The sequence below is a fragment of the Leptonychotes weddellii genome, chromosome 9, assembly GCF_054177405.1.
Source record: "Leptonychotes weddellii isolate Sample4059 chromosome 9, ASM5417740v2, whole genome shotgun sequence".
Taxonomy (NCBI): domain Eukaryota; kingdom Metazoa; phylum Chordata; class Mammalia; order Carnivora; family Phocidae; genus Leptonychotes; species Leptonychotes weddellii.
Genome location: NC_138377.1, coordinates 116637063 through 116661355, shown reverse-complemented (window position 1 = coordinate 116661355; position 24293 = coordinate 116637063). Strand labels below are relative to the sequence as shown.

General features: G+C 40.2%; 1 protein-coding gene across 5 annotated transcripts in view; it reads left to right on the top strand.

Moving 5' to 3' along the window:
- Nucleotides 1-24293, top strand: part of CHD2 (chromodomain helicase DNA binding protein 2) — a 135161-nt gene that overhangs the window by 91988 nt on the left and 18880 nt on the right. For all 5 annotated transcript variants that reach the window (XM_081831603.1, XM_081831604.1, XM_081831602.1 and 2 more), the window contains 11 exons: nucleotides 355-447; nucleotides 3981-4151; nucleotides 5112-5287; nucleotides 9484-9525; nucleotides 10767-10906; nucleotides 14927-15065; nucleotides 15259-15409; nucleotides 16541-16663; nucleotides 17900-18028; nucleotides 18923-19063; nucleotides 20810-20944. In XM_081831603.1, coding sequence (XP_081687729.1) covers nucleotides 355-447; nucleotides 3981-4151; nucleotides 5112-5287; nucleotides 9484-9525; nucleotides 10767-10906; nucleotides 14927-15065; nucleotides 15259-15409; nucleotides 16541-16663; nucleotides 17900-18028; nucleotides 18923-19063; nucleotides 20810-20944 — 1440 coding nt within the window. The remainder of the gene's footprint in view (nucleotides 1-354; nucleotides 448-3980; nucleotides 4152-5111; nucleotides 5288-9483; nucleotides 9526-10766; nucleotides 10907-14926; nucleotides 15066-15258; nucleotides 15410-16540; nucleotides 16664-17899; nucleotides 18029-18922; nucleotides 19064-20809; nucleotides 20945-24293) is intronic.

Sequence of the window (24293 nt, the reverse complement as noted above, 5' to 3'; positions counted from 1 at the left end):
TCTGTTAGAGGCTTTTATAAAGAATAGTAATTATTTGAAAGATACAGTTTGTTTTTGTTTTTTGTTTTATTATAGAGCTCAAAGCTCTTACTAAATAGAATAGGAAAGAGAAAAACATTTGAGGATTCTGTCCTTAGTCTTTTTAATTCCAATTGTATTTCATGTAATCTCTGAAGTTCACCTTGTCATTTGTATAAATAATAGTTTGAGACATTAGAGGTACAGGATATAAATCGGAATACTGTAAAGGTAAATGGGATCCCAGGAAGGAGATTTGGTTTATTTGCACCAAGTGTTTTCAGTCCATACTGATCATTTGCCTGTTTACCATATTGTGTTGTTGGTGTCCCTTAGGAAATGGACATAGATGAAATTTTGCGCTTGGCTGAAACCAGAGAGAACGAAGTGTCAACAAGTGCAACAGATGAGCTTCTGTCACAGTTTAAGGTATGGAAATTATTGTGGGAGGGAGTCCTCAGCATTGATTTATTAACTAATAATAACTAATGTCTGTGAGTACTTCTGTGTGCAAGGCGCTCTACTTTTTCCTTTACCTAACTTGACTCCTTTCTTTCTCCTCCGGAGTTCCAGGCGCGTTGTGAGTGTACATTCAGTCTTCCGCATGGAGGTAATGGCTGACGTGGTCTGTCCTGCCCAGAGTCAGTGGACAGAGGAAAAGTCAGCGAAGAGGGAAGAATATGCATCCGTGGGATAGGTGGAGACCCAGATAGTGTGGCGCTCTGGGAAGTGTGGAATGTGTTATGGGAGGGACATTGAAAGATCAGGTGACAAAGAGAGGTCAAATGTATACAACATAAGGTGACAGAAAGCTCTTGATGACTTGGTGATGGTTTTTTTTTTTTTTTTAAGTATCTGATGGAAAATTAAATGAGATCAGGACTAAGTGCAGAAGCTGGGCACCAGATGAAGAGGAGGTGGCAGCACTGAGTGTGGAGTTAATTTAAAAGCTCATAAAGAGAGCAGCGAAGGTGATTTATGAGGATGGAAGAGTCGAGGCGAGGGTTTTGAAAGACGTTACAATGTCTCCAGGTTGAGGAAAGAGCTTGAGAAAAGGGAGAGGTCGAAGGTTCTAAGGAAAGAGGGAAAATTTGATAGTACATTGCCTTAGAAGAGACTGGAAGGGAAGTAATAAAAAGCGCAGGTGGCGCAGTTGGCCTTCGAAAGAAAAAGGAAAGTACACTTCAGGGAATAGGAGGGGAGAGAAGAGGTGGGATTCCTTCCTTCGTGACCGTAATTCTCAGTAAGTAAGTAGAAATGATTTGGGGCAGCCACAGGTGGTGCCAGGAAGGAGGAACTTGATAAGGAGTGAGCTGTATTTGGAAGGTAAGACTTCACATTGGAGCTGGTCAGCAGGGTCCTATGGTTTTCTCCAGCAAGTACTTGAGGTTAGAGGGACTGATCATTTGGTGGTCCCAAAGTGGAAGATGGGCTTGGGAGACTAAGGAGAGTCAAAGTGGCAAAGGTTTCCCAATCTCATGTGAGAATATGGTTGAAAGAATTGGCATGGGTTCGTTCCATACCGGTTAGAGAAGCAGGAGATACCTGAAGGTTCCAGTGATGGTTAAGTTCAGTAGATTCTGTAGGATTGAGGGAGACATGGTGAGGTGTTTGGAAGGAAGCAGTATTGTGTGATGAGATTCAGTGTTGGCCACAAGTAGAAGTTGTCTCAGAGGAAGAACACAGAAGGAACTGAATAGACCAGAGAGCTCTAGGATCAGAGTCAGTGTGTTTTGAGGTTAAGGGTAAATTATTACTGTTTCAACTGGACTCCGCTTCTAGGACTATTGCTCCCTTTTATTTTTTATTTTTTTAAAGGATTTTATTTATGTATATTAGAGAGAGAGAGAAAGAACGAGTTGGGGAGGGACAGAGGGAGAAGCAGGCTCCCTGCTGAGCAGGGAGCCGGATTCTGGGCTCCGTCCCAGGACCCTGGGATCCTGACCTGAGCTGAAGGTAGACACTTAGCCGACTGAGCCATCCATTGCTCCCTTTTAAAGAGAAGTAATCCTCATGATAATGTTTTAGTCAGAATGTTATGTGATGACTTAGGTATAAAAATTTCTGCATATTAACAGGTTAATCAAAAGTGGTCAGCTGGTGACTTTTGCCTTGCTAAAGCTCTTTTGGCTGTTACATTTTAGCACCTGGTCAGGTGATTTAATTAACAGTAGGAGTCTGCCTACCTAGGGGCTCTTTTATTTCTGGAGTGCTTCAACTGAATTGACTTTGTTTTTTCCACTAACACTTTCTTTTTTTTCCTTTCTCTCTCTCTTTTTTTAAACCCTAATTTAACATGTTGGAAACACGCAAAGCTTTTTTTTGAGATAATTTAAGATTATAATTTTCTTTTTCTTTTTTTTTTTTTTAAAGATTTTATTTATTTGAGAGAGAGAGAATGAGAGAGAGCACATGAGAGGGGGGAGGGTCAGAGGGAGAAGCAGACTCCCTGCCGAGCAGGGAGCCCGATGCGGGACTCGATCCCGGGACTCCAGGATCATGACCTGAGCCGAAGGCAGTCGCTTAACCAACTGAGCCACCCAGGCGCCCTAAGATTATAATTTTCTTAAGTAATCATAACTGATACTTGTATCTCTTACTGTTTGTGTCAAGCCCTGTTACAACCGTAGGATGAATCAGATATTATTTTCTTCACTTATATATAAGGAAACTGAGGCACAGACAGGCTAAGTAGATTTCTTAAGGTTACACATATGTGGAGTTGTGATTATATCCTAGACAGGTGGTCTGGCCTGATTAATGTGGCCCTTAACCATTGTGCACCCTCAGAAAAGTTCATTTCCCAACTGCGTGAACCACTAATGTATATATTTACATCATTTATGTAATTTTCGTCTGGCTGTTTTAAAAGTCAGATCTAAAGTAATTACCGATAGTACTTAATTTAAGAGATTGGTCAAATGATTCATTTTATAAAACAAAAAATGTTAAGTTTTCAGTCTAAGAAATTAACACTTGTTGCCTTTGTCTTGGAATTTAAAAAAATCTGATCGTGAAGATCACGGTATCTGTGGTGGAAGTTAGAATTGTGGCCAAAAGTCATAAACTTCTGACTTCACTGTCCATTCCAAATGACTTTGAGGAATGGAGCCTCCAAAAGCTCTTTTGTGCTTGATTGTAGCCTTAAAGACTAGGTGGGAAGGAATAAAAAGGATGTGGAGCCCGTGCCTGGGGCCTGCCCACCACTGCTCATAGGCCGGCCAGAGCTGGTAGATGTGTCTGTGTAACCACAGCTGAGTCTTTGAAGTGCATACACTTAGATGGTTTTCCTTCTGGGATATGTATATCTTTTCAGTGCAAATTGATGCCAGATATTAAATATTTGGTATGTCATAAATGGAGTGTTCTTTTAAGTTTGTTTGAATTTTTTGCATTTTAAATTCTCATTTTCATTTCTAACATTGTACTTTGGAGTATATGAAATCATTACATACCTTTAGTTTCTGTACTTCTGATAAAAATGAATAAGGTAGATAGTTGGCTAGTGATTGCTAGGGCTTTGAATTGTGCATTGTTTCAAATGAGTGCTATTTAGTAGCAATTTATAATTTGGAACTGTAACTTCATAATGGATTGGTATTAAGTATTCAGCATTTGATAATCTAAGTAAATCTAAATTTTCTAATTAGTATCATATTTATTAGAAAATGTGTAGGATTTAATAAGTCGTTCCGTAAAACTTGTAAGACAGTTTATAACTTTATATCTGTTTCCCTAATTCTCAGTAATATTTCTGATGAACTTGAGGGTTTGGCAAGATGATTTGGGGGGAGGATAAGGGAGAGATTAGCAGAAAATTGATTATCTGATTGTATAATATCACAGGAGTTCTGATATTACGCATAGTGTCTTAGATTAAAAATGCTGGGTAAGTTGATGTTTTAGCAGGCGGTGTTTGGGAAATAGGGACATGTCAGACAGTGAGTTGTCCATGTTCCAAGGTTGCCAACTTTGCGACAATGGAAGACGAAGAAGAGTTGGAAGAGCGTCCTCACAAGGACTGGGATGAGATCATTCCGGAGGAGCAAAGGAAAAAAGTTGAGGAGGAAGAGCGTCAGAAGGAGCTGGAAGAAATTTACATGCTGCCTCGAATTCGGAGTTCCACCAAAAAGGTGATCGAGTGAGATGAAAGATAAGAAGGGACCTCTTCTGTTGTAAAGGCTACAGAAGTGCTAGTTACTCAAGGAAGAGGCTTGGCATTGTTGCCTGGGGATGGGAGGCGGTTACAGCGAAACCAGTGGAGGGAGATGGGAAACTGTGGCGTGCCCCTGCATACACCTGTGGGACATTTGATCTTTGTAAATTGGCTCTGGGTGAGGTAGATGGCTGGGATTTGAGTTTGGCAGACATTTGCAGTTTGCTGTTGAGATCAGAACCAATAATCCTAAAGATTTGGTTCTAATTGACAGTGCCTTTGACTTTCAGAGCCAACCTCTTTTTGCCTTTAAGTATTTGTTTGTGGCACTGGTTTAAATACTTACTGTAAGAGATTATATAACTGTAAACAAAGAACATACACACACTTCACAGCTTATAAAGAACCGTTATAAACATGATCTAATTTGATTTTTGCAACATTAAAGCAGGTAGAGTAAGTTTTATCACCCAGTTTGTTGGACATAGTAGATTTGTCCAAGACCATAGCAAATCAGTATTAGCTAATAGTAGCTAGTATTGATTGAGCACTAACTGTGCGCCAGGCATAGTTGTGCTGTTACACCTATTGACTCACTTAATCGTCATGCAGACCCAAGTAATAGGTAGTTATCCCCATTTTACAAACGGAAAACAAAGTCACAAAGGGGTAACTTACCTAAGGAAGTAAACACGAACCTACAATTCAAATACTTTTATTCTACTTCATTTGTCATTATGTCGCAGTATGTCTCCGGAAAGGTGACTGTCCCAAGCAGGTCTTCCTTTTACATGACACCTGCCTCCTTATTTTCTTAAAGGAAAATGGACTTTGATACGATGAAAAGTTCCCAAGTATGAAAGAATTAAGATGGGCTGAATTAGTCCTTTTCCCTCTTGCACCTGGCACTTGCTGCAATGTGACTTTGCCTTTTCAGGCTCAGACAAATGACAGTGACTCTGACACTGAGTCTAAGAGACAGGCGCAGAGATCCTCTGCGTCTGAGAGCGAGACAGATGACTCTGATGATGACAAGAAGCCAAAGCGCAGAGGGCGCCCCCGCAGCGTGCGGAAGGACCTCGTCGAGGGCTTCACCGACGCAGAGATACGCAGGTTGGTGGGGCTCTGCTCTCTGTCTGGGGTGTGTGTGGAGGGTATGCTGTGAGCTGTGGGTCGATGGCATTCCTGACATTGAAGACAGGGCGGGCAGAGGCTGGTACCTGCAAAGAAGGCAGGGGCCAGAGTCATGCCCCAAGTCTCCAGAAGGTTCTGCCCTCTAGGGTTTTCCTCGCTTGAGCACTCTCTCGTCATTTGCTCAGCTCTTGTTTTCTTCCTGTTCTCTGGTTACTCTGAGCATTTTCACAGAGAAAGTCCAGCCAAGGCAAAAGAGACAGTTGGAGGCAGACTTGGGCTGAGCCTTCCTTACTTGTTTTTATTGACGAATAGGAATACATACATGAAAACATACATAGAGACACACGCGTGTCTATGTATATAAAAGAAAGAGTATGAATATAAAAAGTGGATAAACCTTGGCTTCATTCCTCGTCTGCCCAGTTCAGTTCCTGTGAGTGTTAGTACTGATACCAGTCTGGTGGTGGTTTGGTTTATTGGTAGTTACACACCCCGCATACTGTTCTGCAGCCTTTTTTCCACCTGTAATTGATTTTAGATATCTATGTCCGTACTTACTGCGCATTTGTTGGTATTTAATTCACACACATCGCCTTCCAACTAAAATTGTTGCTTCCAAGCCATTTTTCCAACCACTTTGCATGATACTTTATATTTTAGGCTGAAGAAAATAGTATGAAGGTAGCTTTATGATCCAGTCCATACTATAATTATATCAGATAGTCCTCTAGGTCAATATACTTTAAATCATGACGTCTTTATTGTCCCCTAAATATTATTTTCTTCTTTCTTTAATTTATTATGGAAAAGTGTAAATATATACAAACATTGAAAGAATAGGGTATATACCCCCCATACTTACCATGTCATCATCCTAACCATTTTGAATTTGTAGTCACTCTTCTATGTAACGTCCTCACGCCTCCTACCCTCAGTATTATTTTGAAAAGAATGTGTATTCTGCTGTAGGTGGACACGGTGTTCTACAGATGTTTGTTTGATTCTGGGTTATCTGAGTCTTCCATTTCCTTATTGATCTTCTGCCTGGTGGTTCTAGCCATTATTGAAAATGGGGTGTTGAAGTCTCTACCTGTTATTGTTATATCATCTAGTCCTCCCTCTGCTTTGGTCAGTTTTTGCTTCATGTATTTTAGGGCTCTGTTTTTAGGTGCATGCATTTTATAGTTGATAGGTCTTCTGATGGATTGGCCCTTTATCCTCATAAAATATCCTTTTTTGTCTCTAGAAATAATTTTTGTCCTAAAGTTCATTTTTAAAAATCTGATATTAATATAGCCACTTCAGCTCTCCTTTGGATATTGTATGCACATTATCTTTTTCACTTCAGTATGCCTTTCTTTGAATCTAGCTTGTGTTTCTTAAAATATATAGTTCTATTATTTTTAAAAAATCTATTCTGTCAGTCTCTTCCTTTTGATTGGAGTCTTTAATCACATTTACATTTCATGTAATTACTGATAAAATAGAATTTATGTCTGCATTTTGCTATTTCCTTTGTCTTGTGTCTTTTTTGTTCCTTTATTCCCCCATTACTACCATCTTTTGTGTTATATAAGTATTTTTTAATATACCATTTTAATTCCCTTGTTTTTCTTTGTGTTTCTTATTATTCTCCTGTATAGTTTCTTTTACTGTATTCTCCAAGTTATTTTTCTAGTGGTTGCCTTGGAGATTATAATTAGTACCTTAACTTGGAATTGTTTAGTTTGGATTATCATCAACTTAATTCCAGTGGTGTATTAAAATTTTACTCCAGTATAACTTCATTCCTCTCCCCTCTTCTGTGTTACTGTTGTCACAGAAGTTATATCTTTACCCTTTATAAGCCTGTCAACACAGTTTTATAATTACTGCTTTATGCAGTTGTTTTTAAAAAATCAGAAGAAAAGACTTACAAACAAATACATTTATGCTGCCTCTATATTTACTCAGTTACTCTTAGTGAGGCTCTTACTTCTTTGTGTGGATTTGAGTTACTGTTTGGTGTACTTTGATTTCTGCCTGAAGGACTCTTTAGTATTTCTTTTAGGGCAAGTCTGGTAGCAGCACATTCTTTATTTTTGTTTATTTGGGAATGTCTTAATTTCTTCTTTGTGTTGGAAGTCCAGTTTTTAAGTTCAACTTCTGGAGTTCCTCAGGGACCATTTTCATTGATTGCTTTTTTTTTTCCCTGTATATGGGCCTTACTTTTTTGTTTTTGTGTTTTCCATAATTTTTTGATGAAAACTGGACATTGTAAGTAATATAATGTGGCAAGTGTGGAAATCAAATTTCCCTTGACAGCCAGAGTTTGTTGTGTTTGCTGTTTGCTTTTTGTTCATTAAGTAACTTTCTTAAGACTTAAGACTAGTGAACCTAGTCTTTGTCATGTGGTTTCAAGTCTCTGCTCATCTAGCTTAGCCATTAGCTAATGGTTGGACAGAGATTTCCTTAAGTGCCTTGAGCCAGTAAGTCTACCAGCCTTCGCTGAAGGGCTCCGTGTGTATATCGGGGGCATGTTTTACAGCTCTGCCTTACCCTTCAGTTCTTGCTTGCGCAGAGCCCTGGGCCACCTGGAGGTGAGAGATGAACAACCTCTCAGGTAGGTCTTTTCCTCACATAGCCTTGCTCGTGTGTGATTTTATAGATTCTCAGGAACATGTCAGCTTTTCAAAGCTCCCTGTGGACATTCCCATCAGTTTTCCCTTTTCAGGTTTTGGTCATCATGTTCTTACCCCTACCTGGTAATGTTGCCTGAAGCAGCTGTGGTCTTAAACCTTTGCTTCTAATTGTTTCACCAATGAACTATGGACAGTAGTTTTCACAGAGAGGTCAAGTAAAGCAAGCCTGAGAATGGAGCTTCTTAATGTGTTGTCAGGGCAAATAGCACTGTTCTTGTGGAAAAGAGCTTTAGGGTAGCTCTAGACCTGTTCTGCTGCTGCTTTGGACAACCACTGTAGTTGAAAGGTGTTGGTTTCAAGGCTGTCGTGAAGCATGGAGAGAGGAGCAAGTTAAAATGCCAGAGAGCTTTCAGTTCCTACTGAGATCCAGCCATTTGCTTGAGTAAATGCTCCTTAGATGGTTGCAAGCCTTTGGTTAATTTCGAGTTCTAACAAAGTCCATCTTGACAATATTTTGCCAGTGTTCTTGTTGCTTTTATGGAGGATCAGATTTTCAGAGGTTCTTACTCCACCATTCCAGAAATGCTTCTCCCTCCTAGTATTATTTCAAACTAATTCCCAAATATCTTACTATTTCACACATAAAATATTTCAGTATATATTAAGAAGGAGAAATGTAGAGTTGAGGAATAAGCTTCATGTTCACTTTCCCATGTAATACTTCCCTAATCCTTGTGTTCGTGCTGTTCCTTTAGTATTGTTTCTCAGCTAAGGGCCTCCTCATTCCCGTCCCCTTTTTCTTTAATTGCTATGTTCTCTGTTTCCATTTATCCCCCCATAGTATCTCGCCTTACACTGTTACCTAACCAGATGATTTTAGTAATGTGGCTCATTACGGTGATGACTGATGTAGCGGATGACATGGTTGGCGTGTAGTATAACGTAGAGACTTGTGGTAGGATTGATTGGATTTTTGTTTGGGGACAAGGTTGGTCAGGAGGAGTCAGCAGAGTTTCCAAAATAGTTTTGTCTAAGAAGTTTTAAATCACGTATTTATTTTACTTTGCCTTATTCCCAAAAGTATTGAGGCAGTCTTAAAAATCTTACAGTTGTGTCATTGACCAGAAAATAATAAATACTACGGTAGGGAATCGGTAGTAACGGTAACTGAATAGAGCAGTTAACCATATTGGGGTCTTATCACAGGAGTTGTGGTTGAATCATTTATTACGTGTTGAACTCCATGAACTTGTACCTTTTAAAAAGGGTAATACTAGATTTAGGTCACTGTTCTCTGTTAAAGTCTCTTAACATTTTCTTGATCATTCACTGAGAATAACATTGATCTTTAATTTGACTGCATCTTTAGCACTCATTATTTTAAGTGGACCAGTTTCAAAGACATTCAGCATTCTTTTATTTCGTGGCAGTCACGTGGTTTGGGCTCAGTCTGTTTGGACACAGTGTGTGTGGCATATTTCACCACAGGATATGTTTGCAGTAACAGAGCTAAAGCGTCTGTTTTTTAATGTGTTTTATTGATCATGTTCTCAGGTTCATCAAGGCATATAAGAAGTTCGGTCTCCCTCTTGAACGGTAAGCTCCTTATCCACCTGTTTTTCATTTTTATTATGTAGTGGCCTTTTTTTTTTGGTACTGTTTTCCACTTAATACTAATGCTGGGAATGTTTTTTTGTCCTGGAAACATTCTTTTACAAATATTTATATATTGTGTTATTGTACATGTCCTTTTGGGGAGGGATGACAAAGATGACCATCTATACAGAGATTTTGCTTGAGGAACATGAAGCAAGTATATGCAAAACTGTATTACAGAGAAATAATTTCCAGAAGAGATGTTCAGATAATTCCATTTGGAAGAATACACCTATTTAGTATTTGCATCCTAGTCCTTATTTAGTAAATTTGTGATTTTATAACTTTCTACTTCTTAGTAGAGTGTCATGAGGATTAAATGCAAGTAACTTTTTAACACCTTGCCAGCAGTAACTACTAAAGGGTTGGCTTTCCTGTCTTACAAGCATTCAGGAAATGAACTCAGAAGTTGGATTTTAACAAAAGACTATGTCAACTAGTTCAGTACTTTGCTTTGTCCAGAATCAGCAATATGTCGTGTGAATAATAGTACTGACTTGAAGGAAATAGCAGATGCCTTTCTCTTCTTCCTGATAAACTTCTGGAGTAGAGGAAGATTATAGCCTGTGTGTTTGCCTCCATTTGGAGAGGAAGCGGTGATGGGTAGCAGTAGTAACAGTGAGGCCAAAGAAGTCAGGTGCACCTTTCCAGGGTTGTTGCTGGCCACCCAGGATGGAATGCTTGCCTGTGAGCCAGTGACCATAAAAAGCACCAGGGTGTGGAAAAGTTCGTCTGGCCCCTTCTGGCAGACTGATTTTTAGACATTAATGTGTTTGCATGCTCCATATGAGATCAGTGAAACATATTGTAGAAGTAAGTGTACTTTGCTTCTAGGAATATTGTAGTTAATGAAAGGAGCAGAGGAGTGCAGACAGTCTTGGCACATTTGCTGCCATCGTCAGTCAACCCATCTAGTTAGTAAGGAAAGCCGACTCCTTTCCTCTGTGTTCTTTGAAATTACTCTGTGGACTATTCCAAAGCACAGTTCTTGATGATGGAAAATGAATGAGTTAGCCCTCAGTCACTGTTGGAGGCTTCTTGTTGGACACTTGGAATGATCAGTAAAGTTAAGGAGAATGTCTTTGCAGGAGCAAGCTTATATGAGACCAGGTGGTATCTCGTGGGACATTAGAAAAGTGGGAACAGGGCATTAATGTGTCCCCGTATTTGACCTTCCTCAGGCTGGAGTGCATAGCACGCGATGCTGAGCTGGTGGATAAGTCCGTAGCAGATCTGAAACGCCTGGGGGAACTGATTCACAACAGCTGTGTGTCAGCAATGCAGGAGTATGAAGAACAGCTGAAGGAAAATGCCAGCGAGGGTAAGTTCTCCCAAACCCGGCACATGTGGACTGGGAATTGTGCTGCTTAAGGGGCTTTGTTTTTGAAGAACAGACTTCTATCCCATGCATCCCTAATCCTTGAGCTGTGTATTCTGACCTGCCTTTATGTGAGCTCAGTGTTGTAAGATCATCAGAGAACTCACAAACGAAGTTGATTTGCAGAAGGTGGAGAATGGAGAGTAATGAGCAACGAGAATGGTTTCTTCTGATGTTGCTACAGAAACCTTAGATTGGTTTGAATGACGTAAAGACCCGAGTGGGCAAATTGAGTGGATACATCTGTATTTTGACTGCAAATGAGGACATTAGATCACAAGCATCACTAGTTATCCTGGATATACAAATACGGATTGTGTTAGGCAAACTTAAAGGATTTAGGGAATTAATTGGAATAAATAAAACATTGGGTGAATATTGTAAACATTTTTGTTACAGTGAGATTTTCATGGCACTAGAATTTGTTATAATTGGGCTGGACAGGTTATACCCTCACAGTGGTCTGATTTGCAGAGGGGAATAAACTCTGCCTCAGAGGGTTTAGGTGATTCCTGGCTAATTCCATTCACAAGAAGTGCTTAATGTGGTGTTCACTAATACCAGGAAAGAAGTATTTGTACTTTCGATTTTCTTTTTAATGATATTATTGAAGGTAGTAGAATTTAAAAGTGTCTTAGTATAGTCAAAACTTTCATTGGTTGTATTTTCCTTTTTTGTAAAAGAAATTGATGTGGTTTGGACAGTGATCCGAATACATGCTTTTATATAGCACTCAGAATACAGCCAAGAGTCAACTTGAAATTTACCATGTTTTCATTTTTCATTTTAATTGTTGTGAATAAATTACACATTCACATGGTTCCAGATTGAAAAACTGGTATCCCTATTTCTTTTATCTTTTAGAAATGAGAAAGTGTGTATTACAAAAAATGCAGCAGGCACCGTCTTCTAGAAGCACCTTGCTGTTTCCATCTCACAATATATTTTGGAGATAGTTCCTTGTAACAGTCGCCTGCCTCCCACATCCCTCTTTTTTGATGCATGTTCTGGATCTGGCTGATTGCTTCCTCCTGCCATTGCGTAACTCGTTGCCCTTACCTGTATTTGCCATGAACTGGTGTTCAGTGTACTCTGGATCCAGGATGACATTTCTAATTCAGATTCCGATTATTATTATTATTTTTAAGATTTTTCATTTGAGAGAGAGAGCGCGAGCACATGAGCAGGGGGAAGGGGGAGCAGGAGAGGGAGAAGCAGACTCCTGCTGAGCAGGGAGCCTGATGCGAGACTTGATCCCAGGACCCTGAGCTGAAGGCAGACACTTAACCGATTGAGCCCCCAGGCGCCCCTCAGATGGAAGATTATTGATAACTCTTTTCTTAAGTGGAAAATTTTTGTTTCTAACAGTGCTAACATAATTATGTATTTGTCCTATCCTACATTAGAGGAGTTTCTAAACATCAGTGCCTATCTTACTGCTCAAAATAAAGTTTTTTTTTGATCTTTGGAATACATCCCACTAGCTCTGTGCAGTTAAAATACCGTGTTTTAAAATTATTAGAAGTACTTTTCTCTGTGTAGTTAGGCCACCAACTTAATAGATAGTACAGTCTTTTTCATTTTCATTTATTTTCAGTTTTTAGGGATTGCTTTTCTCATTTTGACTTAACTTTGAAACACTTGCATGGCCCGAAGTCAAAACTCTGAAACAAGGTACATTTGGAGAACCTTACTTGTCTGCCAGCAACACCCCCCCCCCCAAGTCCTGCTTTCTGCTGCTCTCATAGGTCACCATTTCTATTAATTTTGGGTTTATCTTTTCACTGTTTCTTTCAAAGAATTTCGTTGTGTGTGCCCCTCTTCTGTAGAAGATAGCATACCATTTGTTGTGTTTTGCACCTATGTATTTTCATGTGTGGAGATCACTCCCTATCGTGTAGAAATCCTCTTTCTTTCTTTTTGTAATTGCAGTGTTCCACCACTTAGGTAGATCTTAATTCAGACTTTATTGTTCCTGAATAATGAATATTTGGGTTGTTTTTAGTCTTTGGCTGTTATAAAGACAGCCGCAATGAATTTGTAGTATAATGGATATGCTCTTTTGTATCTCTACCAACATGTCCTCTGGGTAGGTTTCTGGAAGTGGGACTGCTAGGTCCTGGGGAAGCATGACTTGGTTGGATTTTACCAAACTTTCCATAATTTACATTGCCACCAGCAGTGGATACTGGTGCTTGTTTACAAGCCTCACAAACAAGAGGGTATTGTCAAATGGTTGTTTTTTTTTTTTGCCAAACTAATAGGTGAGAAATGGTATCTTGTTTTTCTTCTAATGAGTAAGATTGTGAGTGTTTTCTAAGAGCCATTTGTGAACCACCCATTTTCTCTTCTGTCCATTTTCTTAATTTTTAGTCTTAATTTTTAGGATTTCTTTTTCTGATTAAAGTTGCTGGTTTTCTCCTGTAGTTTGTGATTTGTCTTTTTACTTTGCTAATGGCATTTTAAGAAAACTTTGAAGAAATTTTTTAAATGTATCAGTCTTTTACCTTACTGTGTTTAGATTTTGAGTCAGTTAAAAACATTGCTTCTACGCCCAGTATAAAGAGGAATTCACTGTGACTTTCTCCTCTTGTACTTGTGTGATTTCATTTACTTTTTTATCTCTGATCCACTTGGAGTTTTTCCTGGTGTATCCAGTTTTATTTATTTTTCTATATGGTTACTATATATTTCAATGCCATTAAAAATGGTTAGTCTTTTTCCCACTGTCTTATTATTATTATTATTTTTTTTTTGAAAGACATGCATAATCCTGTTAAGGGACATTTCAGCTATATAATCCCTTCTTTAGTATTGTGGTAGTTAATTTTGTATGCACGCCGTTTTGCACTGTGCTCTCCCACCAGGCATTGAATGAGGGTGTCTGTCTGCTTTTGGTCTCATCAACATAATGTTTTCAAATTTTTGAATTTTTCACTGTGATAGGGTAGAAATGGTATGTGTCTATATTTAATTTACATTTGTCTCATCAGGAGTGAGGTCAAGTATTTTTTAAATGTTTAGGAATCATTTGTTTTTCCTTCTCTGAATTGTCTCTTTACCTTTGCCCGTATTTCTGTTGCAATCCTTTTGCTTTACAGATGAGGAAACTGAGACCCAGAGAGGTCAACAACTAGAAGTGAGAGGGGAAAAGAGAAGGGAGGAAGGGGGACTTTGTGCACATTTGGGAATAAATCCCAGATTTCTGATTTTTAGGGAAGTGCCTTTCTCATTTTCACACATTCTGTTCCAGCTGTCTTCAGAATTGTTGGGAATAGCATTTGCAAGTGAATTCTAGAGGATTACAGGAGAATATCTAAGTATTTATGATTATAGTACCGTTTCATCAATTTGAATGTTAAAACATCTTCTCCCAGGCTCTGAGCCACCTTTCGCCTCACAGACAAGTGTCATTATCTTGTGCCATCATCTTGCGAACATCTGGCTAGAGTTGACTGGGTTTCATTTTTAATTCTAGGATTATTTTAATTTCGTACTAGGGCTAAGGAAATCTTTCCATGACACCTTTTGTTCATTTCAAATGGTATTAACTTGATCTCCTTTTTTTTTTTTTAGTAGAGAAAATCATCTTTAAAACACTTGAGTTTTCTTGAACTCTGTTAATAGGATAGTTAGAAAACAAAAAAAAACTTCAGTATTATTACTAATCCTACAGAATCTTTTTTACTTTCAATTTTAGAACAAAAGTATAAAATAGGAAGATTAAAATAGAATTACAAATACCAGTGGATTAAAAAAAAATCCAAAATCTTAAAAAGCTTAATTGTTTAGAGATCATTTTATGAACGTTGAGAAACTTTTTTGACTTTATATTATATTTTTGAACTAAAAATAAACCAGAGATATATATCAAGTGAGTAAGCATTCAGGGTTTGCCGATAATGTTTTCTGTGGAACTCCAGCGAATTCTCACTTAACTGATGTGAAATTCGTATCCTTTAGGGAAAGGACCGGGGAAAAAAAGAGGCCCAACAATCAAAATATCGGGGGTTCAAGTTAATGTGAAATCCATTATACAACATGAGGAAGAGTTTGAGATGCTGCATAAATCGATCCCTGTGGACCCTGAAGAAAAAAAAAAGTGAGTCTATTCTGTGCACATGCATGAGTGGTTGTGCTATAAGAAAGAGTTGAAGTTCTAGTTGTGTGTTATGTAGTGTTTTCATTGTCTTTTGTGTAACGCATCAGGATACTTTGTCCATGTTCATTTGTGTTCATTTCCAAGTTCGAAAGGCCTCTCCTCTCATGTCCTCCTGTTTCTGAAATCCCTTTAGATACTGCTTAACCTGTCGAGTGAAAGCTGCACATTTTGATGTAGAGTGGGGAGTGGAGGATGATTCACGACTCCTGCTGGGAATTTATGAACATGGCTATGGAAACTGGGAGCTAATTAAAACGGATCCAGAGCTTAAGTTAACTGACAAAGTAAGTAAATCTGTGATGCTGGAGATTTCCAGAGATTTGTTATATACAATATTTTTATATCGATAACTTATTTTTAACTATTTTCTGGGGGGTGGGGGATCAAATCGGAAATCAGTACAGTAATACATTCCTGGGATTTCTTTGTTTTGGGGAATATCACCATCTTTAGTGGACTGTGGAACTGTTGGATAAAGATAATAGCCAGGTGAAATTTTGGGGAAATCACAGGAGAAATCTTAAAATTCTAATTCTTATACATCCAATCTCATTGCAACAAATACCAGGGTAAGATCATTAACTATTAAGGCTTCCTCGGCCTTAAATATTGGCCTCTTGTTTAAAACTGTATTTGAAGCTGTCGTGTTTCAGTTCTCCACACAAAGGAGCCATACCTTGGTATTTTTTGTAATGGAATTAAATACTGGCCGTACTTCTCCCACAGAATCGAGCCTCCCACCCTATCCGTTGTGAATCAGGCTACCGAGTAGTAAGGCCGTGCTCAGAGCTGTAAGCAGGGAAGGCTGACTGGCTCAAATTTTAGTAGGATGCGCTCCATGTTGTGCTCCTGGCAGGGCTTTTCCTGGCACGTCAAACAATGCTCATCCCATGTGTGATGTTCTCAGAGGGTGACAGCACCCCGCCATAAGCGCTGAGACCAAATCCAGTCTGGCCTGAGAGGTCCAGCTGGGGTAGCAGGGACAGACCATGTCCTGGCATAGCTCAGTGCTCTCCGGCAATGCTCTAAGAAGCATTTTCAATCTAAAACGAAGCTTTAACCTAGCTCCAGGGATTCCCTGCTCCTGGAAGGAGGAAATCCACGACGGCTGGGATGCTCTAGCAGATGAAGCCAACAAGCCCCTCCTACCTGAGTTGTTCTACCCTGTTAACAGCACAGGTAGGAGCCAGTGGGAGAGCTGGATTTCTCCATCCCATTTTGTAAAACGAGAACGGCTCATAAGGGATTTTCAGTGACTGGGAGCCATGGACATGAGATAGGATCTGAGGCTTTATCTGTATTTTGGGTGGTTGGGGAGGGAAAGGACTGCTCAGTTCTTTGTTGTCTCTGTGTATCCTGATCCACTAACCGGGACATGGGTGGTGGCGGGTGCTTCTCTTCCTTTCCTGTTGAAGATTCTGCCTGTGGAGACAGATAAAAAGCCTCAGGGGAAGCAGCTGCAGACCCGAGCGGACTACTTGCTGAAGCTGCTCAGGAAGAGTCTGGAGAAGAAGGGGGCCGTGACAGGTGGGGAAGAGGTGAGTGCGGCTGCCAGCCGGGCATCCTTCAGAGGGCCGAGGCTCCGACCCTGCAGAGTTAGGGAGGAAAAGGGCTGCCTGCCCGTTTCAGGCACTGCACAGAATGGTACCTTCCCACAGTCAGGTGTTGCTTTTGAGGTTCCAGTCATGATGGTTTCGTTGGTGATAATAGAAATGTTCATTTGATAATTGGCAACTTTCTTAGATGCCCATTCTCCTCCAGTTTTGCCTCAAAATAGTCCTCACCTCTGCAGGTGCCATTGGTCCAGACATATGTTGCTGTTTCTTTATGCTGCTTCCTCAGTTTTGGAACATAGTTGTGGTTACTGTATGAATACCACCAGGTTTACCTGGTACAGCTGACTCTGGGCTGCTTGTAATGATGGGTCCCAGAGGTAAAGAATGGATAGTTAGAATCTACAGTTCACGCAGAAACTGACCTTCAGTTACGACTGCCTTACTCAGTACAGAATACCAACGGAAGTTGCTAACGAACTCATCTGAACCTTATCTGCTTTTATTTTCCCAATTTTTCATTTCAAAGTCAGGCCTAGAAAGGTGGGAGTCACAGTGAGATGTTACATCTGGTACTAGCAGTCTTTGTTGGGTGCGTGTTCCTAGTGCTCTTAGAGCTTTGCCATTTGCATTAATTTCCCTATATTATAAACAAAATGAATTCTAGGGGAGAAAAATCACTATAATCACATACGTTGTCCTTCTTCATGTAATAGTGTCATAAGTAGTGTCATTCTTCAGATAACACTTGCATGAATTACACGTTAGGTTCTGGAGGGAAGGATTTAGATCATGTTTATACTTGTTTTAGGTTTCTGTGTCATATTAGAGTGGATTGAGAGCATTTTATCCTTTACCTTAATTTTTAGATAGACCATACATCTGGATTTGTTAATGTTACTCTTAAGTCTCATATATTTATTTGTGTCTTTGTGCATAAAAGTACGTGTCCTTCTTTTGAATTCTGTCTTTAGCATGAATTTCGAACACTGGAATCAATAGATTAAAGGATATGGATGCTTTTATGTGGTGTAGGGACATGTACAGGGCCTACGTTACTGTTTTCCTTTTTCTCCCCCAGGTAAAATTGGTTGCACTCCTTTGAATTGCCTCTGAATTTTCTCGTTTGAGTTACATGGCTGTTACTGGTCTGAATAGTCATAACGTTATTTGGTCATGCTTCTTGAAGTTTGTGGTTTCATCGTTTTCTCTCCTTTCCAGGCCAAATTAAAGAAGAGGAAGCCTCGAGTAAAGAAGGAAAACAAAGAACCCAGGCTGAAAGATGAGCATGGGGTTGAGTTTTCATCTCCTAGACACTCAGACAATCCGTCGGAAGAGGGGGAAGTAAAGGTATGCGGCTGGATTTCACTTGAGGGTTGTTGTTTAGGCTACATTTATCGTGCCAGCTGGTGTAAAACCATTCAAATGTGTTTGGTTTACATGCAGAGTCAATAAAGTGGAAATAGAATATATATGTCTCTGTTTACCATGTGAGAGAGCGATTTGTTCATTTAAGCCAGCCATCACAGATTCATAGGTAATGGAAGTCAGTGAAGGGGGAACCATGCAAGGTGTAATGATAAATGGCCCATGACACCCAGCCTTGTGGTTGAAAAAGGTAGGGAGTGGTGGTGGGGACTGTGGCTCACCAGGGGCCTCATGCCTGTGCAGTTCAGTTCATCGTGGGCCAACAAAACACATCTGTGGGTCAGATTTGGCCCAGGGCTTGCCGGTTTGTGACCTCTCGTTTGAGTAAAGTGAAAAATTGGTAGCATTCAGTGTGTTCTTTCAGTGAGTGGGATTTTATGTCGTTGCCCTTCGAGTGTGATTGTACTTTGAGATTAGCTCCAAGAGGATCAGCAGTGGGGACAGAAACTGCATGAATTGTCATGCACGCATAAATTCAAAAAGCAGTAGCAACCGTGACAATTATTAGGTGACAGATTTATAATATATCTGGTCCTCATCTGTGAAATGGGGATGATAATGCTTATGGTGGAAGGGTTGCTATGAGAATTAAAGAGAGGATGTGAGTTGCAGAGCATCTGTTTCTACCGGCTTATCTGGTTATTACCAGAGAGCTTAGAATTGTATGGGCAAGTGCTTTAGGGCTGTGTGCTTGAAAACAAGCTTCTAAGTGTAGATGCAAGTATGAACCATTGTGGACAGTGCTCCTCTCTCCAGAAAGTAGACGAGTAGATCTAAAGTTTGTGGCAAAAGCTCATAGTCCTGTTTGTTTTCTAGGATGATGGCTTAGAAAAAAGTCCAATGAAAAAGAAACAGAAGAAGAAAGAGAACAAGGAGAACAAGGAGAAACAAATGAGTTCTAGGAAAGACAAAGAAGGGGACAAGGAAAGGAAGAAGTCAAAAGATAAGAAAGAGAAGGTATCCGTGTCCTTCTGCTTACTGAGATACCCATAGCCTCTGAAATTTCTTCTAGGATTTAGACAGAGAATGGGGCTTGAGCATCCTGAAATAATCGTCTCTTTAAGGGCACATCCGAGAAGGAAGGATGGGGCTGTCGAGGGATGCCTGCACCTCTTCTTACAGAGAGGGGAACGTGCAGTTGTGGGGTATTTTTTTTTTTTTTTTTTTAATATAGAAGGTCTTTAGTTGATCTCTTACTACGTGTTTCAGAGGGGAAATTTTGATGAGATAGGACAGGTGAGAGAAAGCTGCATTTACAGGTAATGATGTGAAATATGTCCATCCTCATATTCATGGTAGAAGAGTACAGTCCATAGATGAATTTGAATATTTGAAAAGTTTAGGAGTCAACCCAAATATATCAAGAGAAGGTTTTGGAGTAGAAATGGATGAAAAGCCCTGCTGTTATATAATTTTCACTTTGGGACTTTTGTGAGGTTAATTCCAAACCACAGATTCTGGTAGAATGTTGCACGTATGCTTGCTGGCTTCCGATGAAATTATTTTGCCATTAACCCTAATCATTAAAACGTACAAACAAGTAACTGCTATAATTCTACCATCCAGTGATAATCTCTAGTAAATTTCTTGATCTTTGGAATTTTTGTCTTATACGTATAAGTACAAGTACAAAATGAAGATCAAATCAGATTCTTTGAGTAGCCCTTTCTCCCCCCTGAAGCAGTACATCAGAAACAACTTTCCCAATGAGTAAATAAGTGTTAAAATCACTCTAAATAGATAAAGAAGATTCTCTTTGATTATAACATCTTGGAAGCAATGTAGACTTCCCATATTGAAATCACTTTCACTGTCTTATGTTAGGAAACCTGCTATGCCAGATACCTTTGCATTTCTGCTCCCACAGAAAGATACTCTTTTTTTAAGGGAAATATTTCCAAAATAAAAGCACAGAGAGCCTTTTACCAAGCATCCACTCGTCCATCACCCAAGATAGAACTGTGGCCAACATTTTTTCATGTTTACTCTAAGTGCCTTTTGTTGGGCTGGTGTATTTTGTGTTTTGTGCACATCTTACCAATACTGTTGAAGCTCCCCCCACCCCCCCAATTCCTCTTTCATGATTTCATTACTCTGCCTCTCTCCTTTTTCCTCCCATGGTTTGAGACCTTTCCTATCCATGTTTTTATACTTCTACTATATATTACACAGTCGTAAACAAAGTAGAGTATTTTTTTAAATGTTCATATACAAAGTCACCTCCATCCTTCTGCATCCTTTCATGGATAAATGAGATTTATTCATGTGGTGTCATGTACATTTCAGTCATTTACAGCACTATAGTTAATACAGATTCTTAGGTCAAAGTGTACGATTATAAGCTGTTAATGAAAGTTGCTGTATCATACTGTACAAGAGCTCTGCCAGTTTATTATAATCTCCACCTGTTGATGTTTTTGTGCATTTTATGGATGAGGGAATAGAATCCAAAACAGCATTGTCCTGAAGCTGAAGTTATAATTGGGTGTGTTTGGAGACAGAAATGGAAGTGATGTACGATTAAGCCATTCGTTAATCATGTAGATTTGATTACATGATGTTTCAGAAGACTTTATTTTATCTTTTTTGTAAACTTAGCCTGTCACATTTGTTCTCTGGAGTGATGTGACATAAGTAAGATGTCCAGCTTGCAAGGCAGGATTGCACAAATGACAATGATTCCTTGTAACTCTTTTTTAAAAGCCTAAAGGTGGTGATGCCAAATCTTCAAGTAAATCAAAGCGATCTCAGGGTCCTGTCCATATTACAGCAGGAAGTGAGCCTGTCCCTATTGGAGAGGATGAGGATGATGATCTGGACCAGGAAACATTCAGCATAGTAAGTCTTGAAATTGAGGGGTGCTGGTGTGTGCGGCTACAGTGCTTGCCTTCCCCAGGTCCAGCCACACAGCCTCAGCCGGCCTGAGCATTAGTATGTTACCTTAGAACACATTGCTTCTAATATCTGAAGACCTTTTGCTCTGGACTAGGCAGGCAGGAAGAGATTTTCTTACTCTCCAGTGAGAAAGAATTTTGGGAAATCGATTTCCTATCTTGTGCTCCTAGGCAGAAAGGCTGTGGGAGTTGGGGAGGGGGGGATGGTGGGTGGCTCAGTTGGTTAAGCATCACACTCTTGCTTTTGGTTCAGGTTGTGATCTCAGGGTTGTGGGATTGAGCCCCGGGTTGGTCTCTGTACTGAGGGTAGAGTCTGTTTGAGATTCCTCTCTCTCCCTTCCCCTCAGCCCCATGTGTGCATGCACTCTCTCCCTCAAATAAATAAATAAAATCTTTAAAAAAAGGGAAAGGCTGCAGGGGCCCTTAGAGGCATTTGGGAAACAGAAGTGTTCCCTGAGCTAACATCTATTGAGTACTTTCTGTGTGTCAACCCTGAATTTACCTACCATGTTGCAAAGAGAATTGCTTCTGTCTCTGCAGACTTCACATTTGAGTAGGGGAGATAGATAGCCACACGGATCGTGCTCGTGCCACTCTGATGGGCTGTGGGGGATCTTTAGCAGATGCTCTGAAGATCCTGGAGAAGGGAATTTGACCCAGGCAGGGGCTGTTGGGAAGGCATGTTTAAGGAGGCGATGTTTGAATTGGGTTCTGAAGGAGGAGGGAAAGGTCACAAGAGATGAGGGAAGGGAAGAACATGTCAAGGCAAGGCAGCAGCATGCACAAAGGCCCTGTGGCAGGACCACCTGTGGTGCAACGAGTAGGTCACAGAAGGCCACCATGGCTGGCGTGGTGAGAACCAGGGGACAGCGCGACGAGATGAGGCCAGGGTCCTGGCTGAGTGAGTGAGAGCAGTGGTGAGCATGAGTGTGGTGTGTCTTCCATGCTCCCACACTGCGGTGCTCAGGGCTAAGACATGTCCAGGACATGGTCTCTTTCCTCATACGGGACAGGGAATATGATGGAGGAGGGGAGCGCATGGACCAGCTCGAGCGGGAATGGAAACAGGCCAGCGTGTCCTCAGGGACCTTAGCCCCTCAGTGGAGCTGCATGGTCTTCATTGTGCTGCTCTCCATGATTCCTCCCACCTCCTCTGCCCAGCCTTCCATAAATCGCAGCTCCCTTGATCAGTTAATTCAGTCTCAAAGAGAACCGCATCTTCCAAATCTCAAAATACTCCTGCTGTGTGGCAGCAAAGGATAGAATACTGACCTCATCCTGTAAGGTAGTCTTCTCTCTCATTGCTCCTTTCTCTGTGTTCTCAAAAATCTGTGTACATACATACGTATATATATATATATATATATTTTTTTTTTTTCTTCTTTGCACTTACCTCATTTTTCTTAATTCTCTGGACTGTTCTGTCCTCAGCTGTCTGACAGCAAGTAGTGGTTCTTATGTAAAGTACATTTAGGTGTTAGAAGTATTTTTAAAGAAAAAGGGATATCAGTAAATGCATAAACTGACTAAATGAATAAATTCATTGTACAGCCAGCCTTCTGATCTGATCTGATCTGATCTGTTCTGGTTTTTCCTTAGTCCAGTATTTATAAGAGAAAATCCTAATCTAATGCTTCTAATAATAACCATTTATTTTTAAAAATGCTTTCACATATTGGCTCTTTTTACCATGTTTTAATATTATGAAATCTTTAAAAAATGTAGAAAAATTTAAGAAATAAAATAGACATTGATAACAGGTACCATGAAGCCTTATTAAATGTGAGTTTTTAAGACTCAGAGTTAAAGTTGAAGCCCCTGGTGTTTCTCACTCTAAACCCACACTTTGGGGCGCCTGGGTGGCTTAGTCGTTAAGCGTCTGCCTTGGGCTCAGGTCCTGGGATCGGGCCCCGCGTTGGGCTCCCTAGCTCTGCGGGAAGCCTGCTTCTCCCTCTCCTGCTCCCCCTTCTTGTGCTTTCTCTCTGTCAAATAAATAAAAATCTAAAAATAAAGAAAGAAACCTGCAGTTTTCCTTTCTTACCTCCCCATAAGTAAGGGTAGTTTTAGATCCAGTTATTGTTCTTGCGCTTGGTTTTAGCATTTTACGACTTCTGTTTGTAAGGACAGTAACGACAATAAACAGCCAGGCACTGTTTGTGCATTTTTGTCTTTTTTCTCCACAACAATCCTATGGGGTAGGTAATTCTCTCCTGGCTGGCTTACTCAGTAGAGCATGACTCTTGATCGTGGGGTTGTGAGTTCAAGCTCCACGTTGGGTGTGGAGATTACTTAAAAGTAAAATATTTTAGGGGCGCCTGGGTGGCTCAGTCGGTTAAGCATCTGACTCTTGGTTTCGGGTGAGGTCATGATCTCACGGTTGTGGTATTGAGCCCCGAGTTGGGCTCTCTGCTCAGCGGGGAGTCTGCTTAAGGTTCTCTCTCTCCCTGCCCCTCTCCTCCAGCTCTCCCACTCACACTTCTCTCTTTCTCTTTCTCTCTCAAGAAATAAGTAAATAAAAATAAAATCTTAAAAAATAAAATAAAATGAAGAGAGTCATAGAAGTTGTGTTAACATAGTTAAGATGGTAGGGCAAAAGTTTGACCCAGATAGTGCGCCTGGGTTCTTAACCCTTCTGGACAGCCTCCCGTGTGTCTACACAGCATACAGTATTGCTTTCCATGTTTAAAAACTTCATAAAAATGCCATACTGTGTATATCCTGTAACTTGATTTTCCTCCCGCAGCATCTCTATTTTTGAGGTTTGTCCATGTTGGTAATTTAAACTGTTTTCAGGGGTGCCTGGCTGGCTCACTTGGTAGAGCATGTGACTCTTGATCTCGGGATTGTGAGTTTAAGCCTCAAACTGGGCACAGAGCTTACTTAAAAATAAAAATTAAAAAAACCAAACAAACCTGTTTCATAGTATTTTATATCCTGACTTCCACAACTCCTTGTTTCTCCTGTAGATGAACCTTGGGGCTTTCCAAAGGTTAACTACCAAAAATGGCAGCAAAAGTCTTGTAAATATTTTTATTTACACATGTGTAAGCACTTCTCTAGAGTAGTGTACAGCTTGCGCAGAGCTTTAGGTCTTTCCCTGGCCATGTACATCGACCACTTCACTAGGTACTGTTGAATTAGCCCTTTCAGCTATGGTGGAGGTTTATACACTCCTAGCAGGGAATTGGAGTTCCGATCGCTTCCCAGTCTCAGAAACACTTGGTTATTTCTGACTTCTCAGTTTTTGCCAGTCTGAGGGGTATGAAATATTGATCAGTGGCGTAGTTGAACAT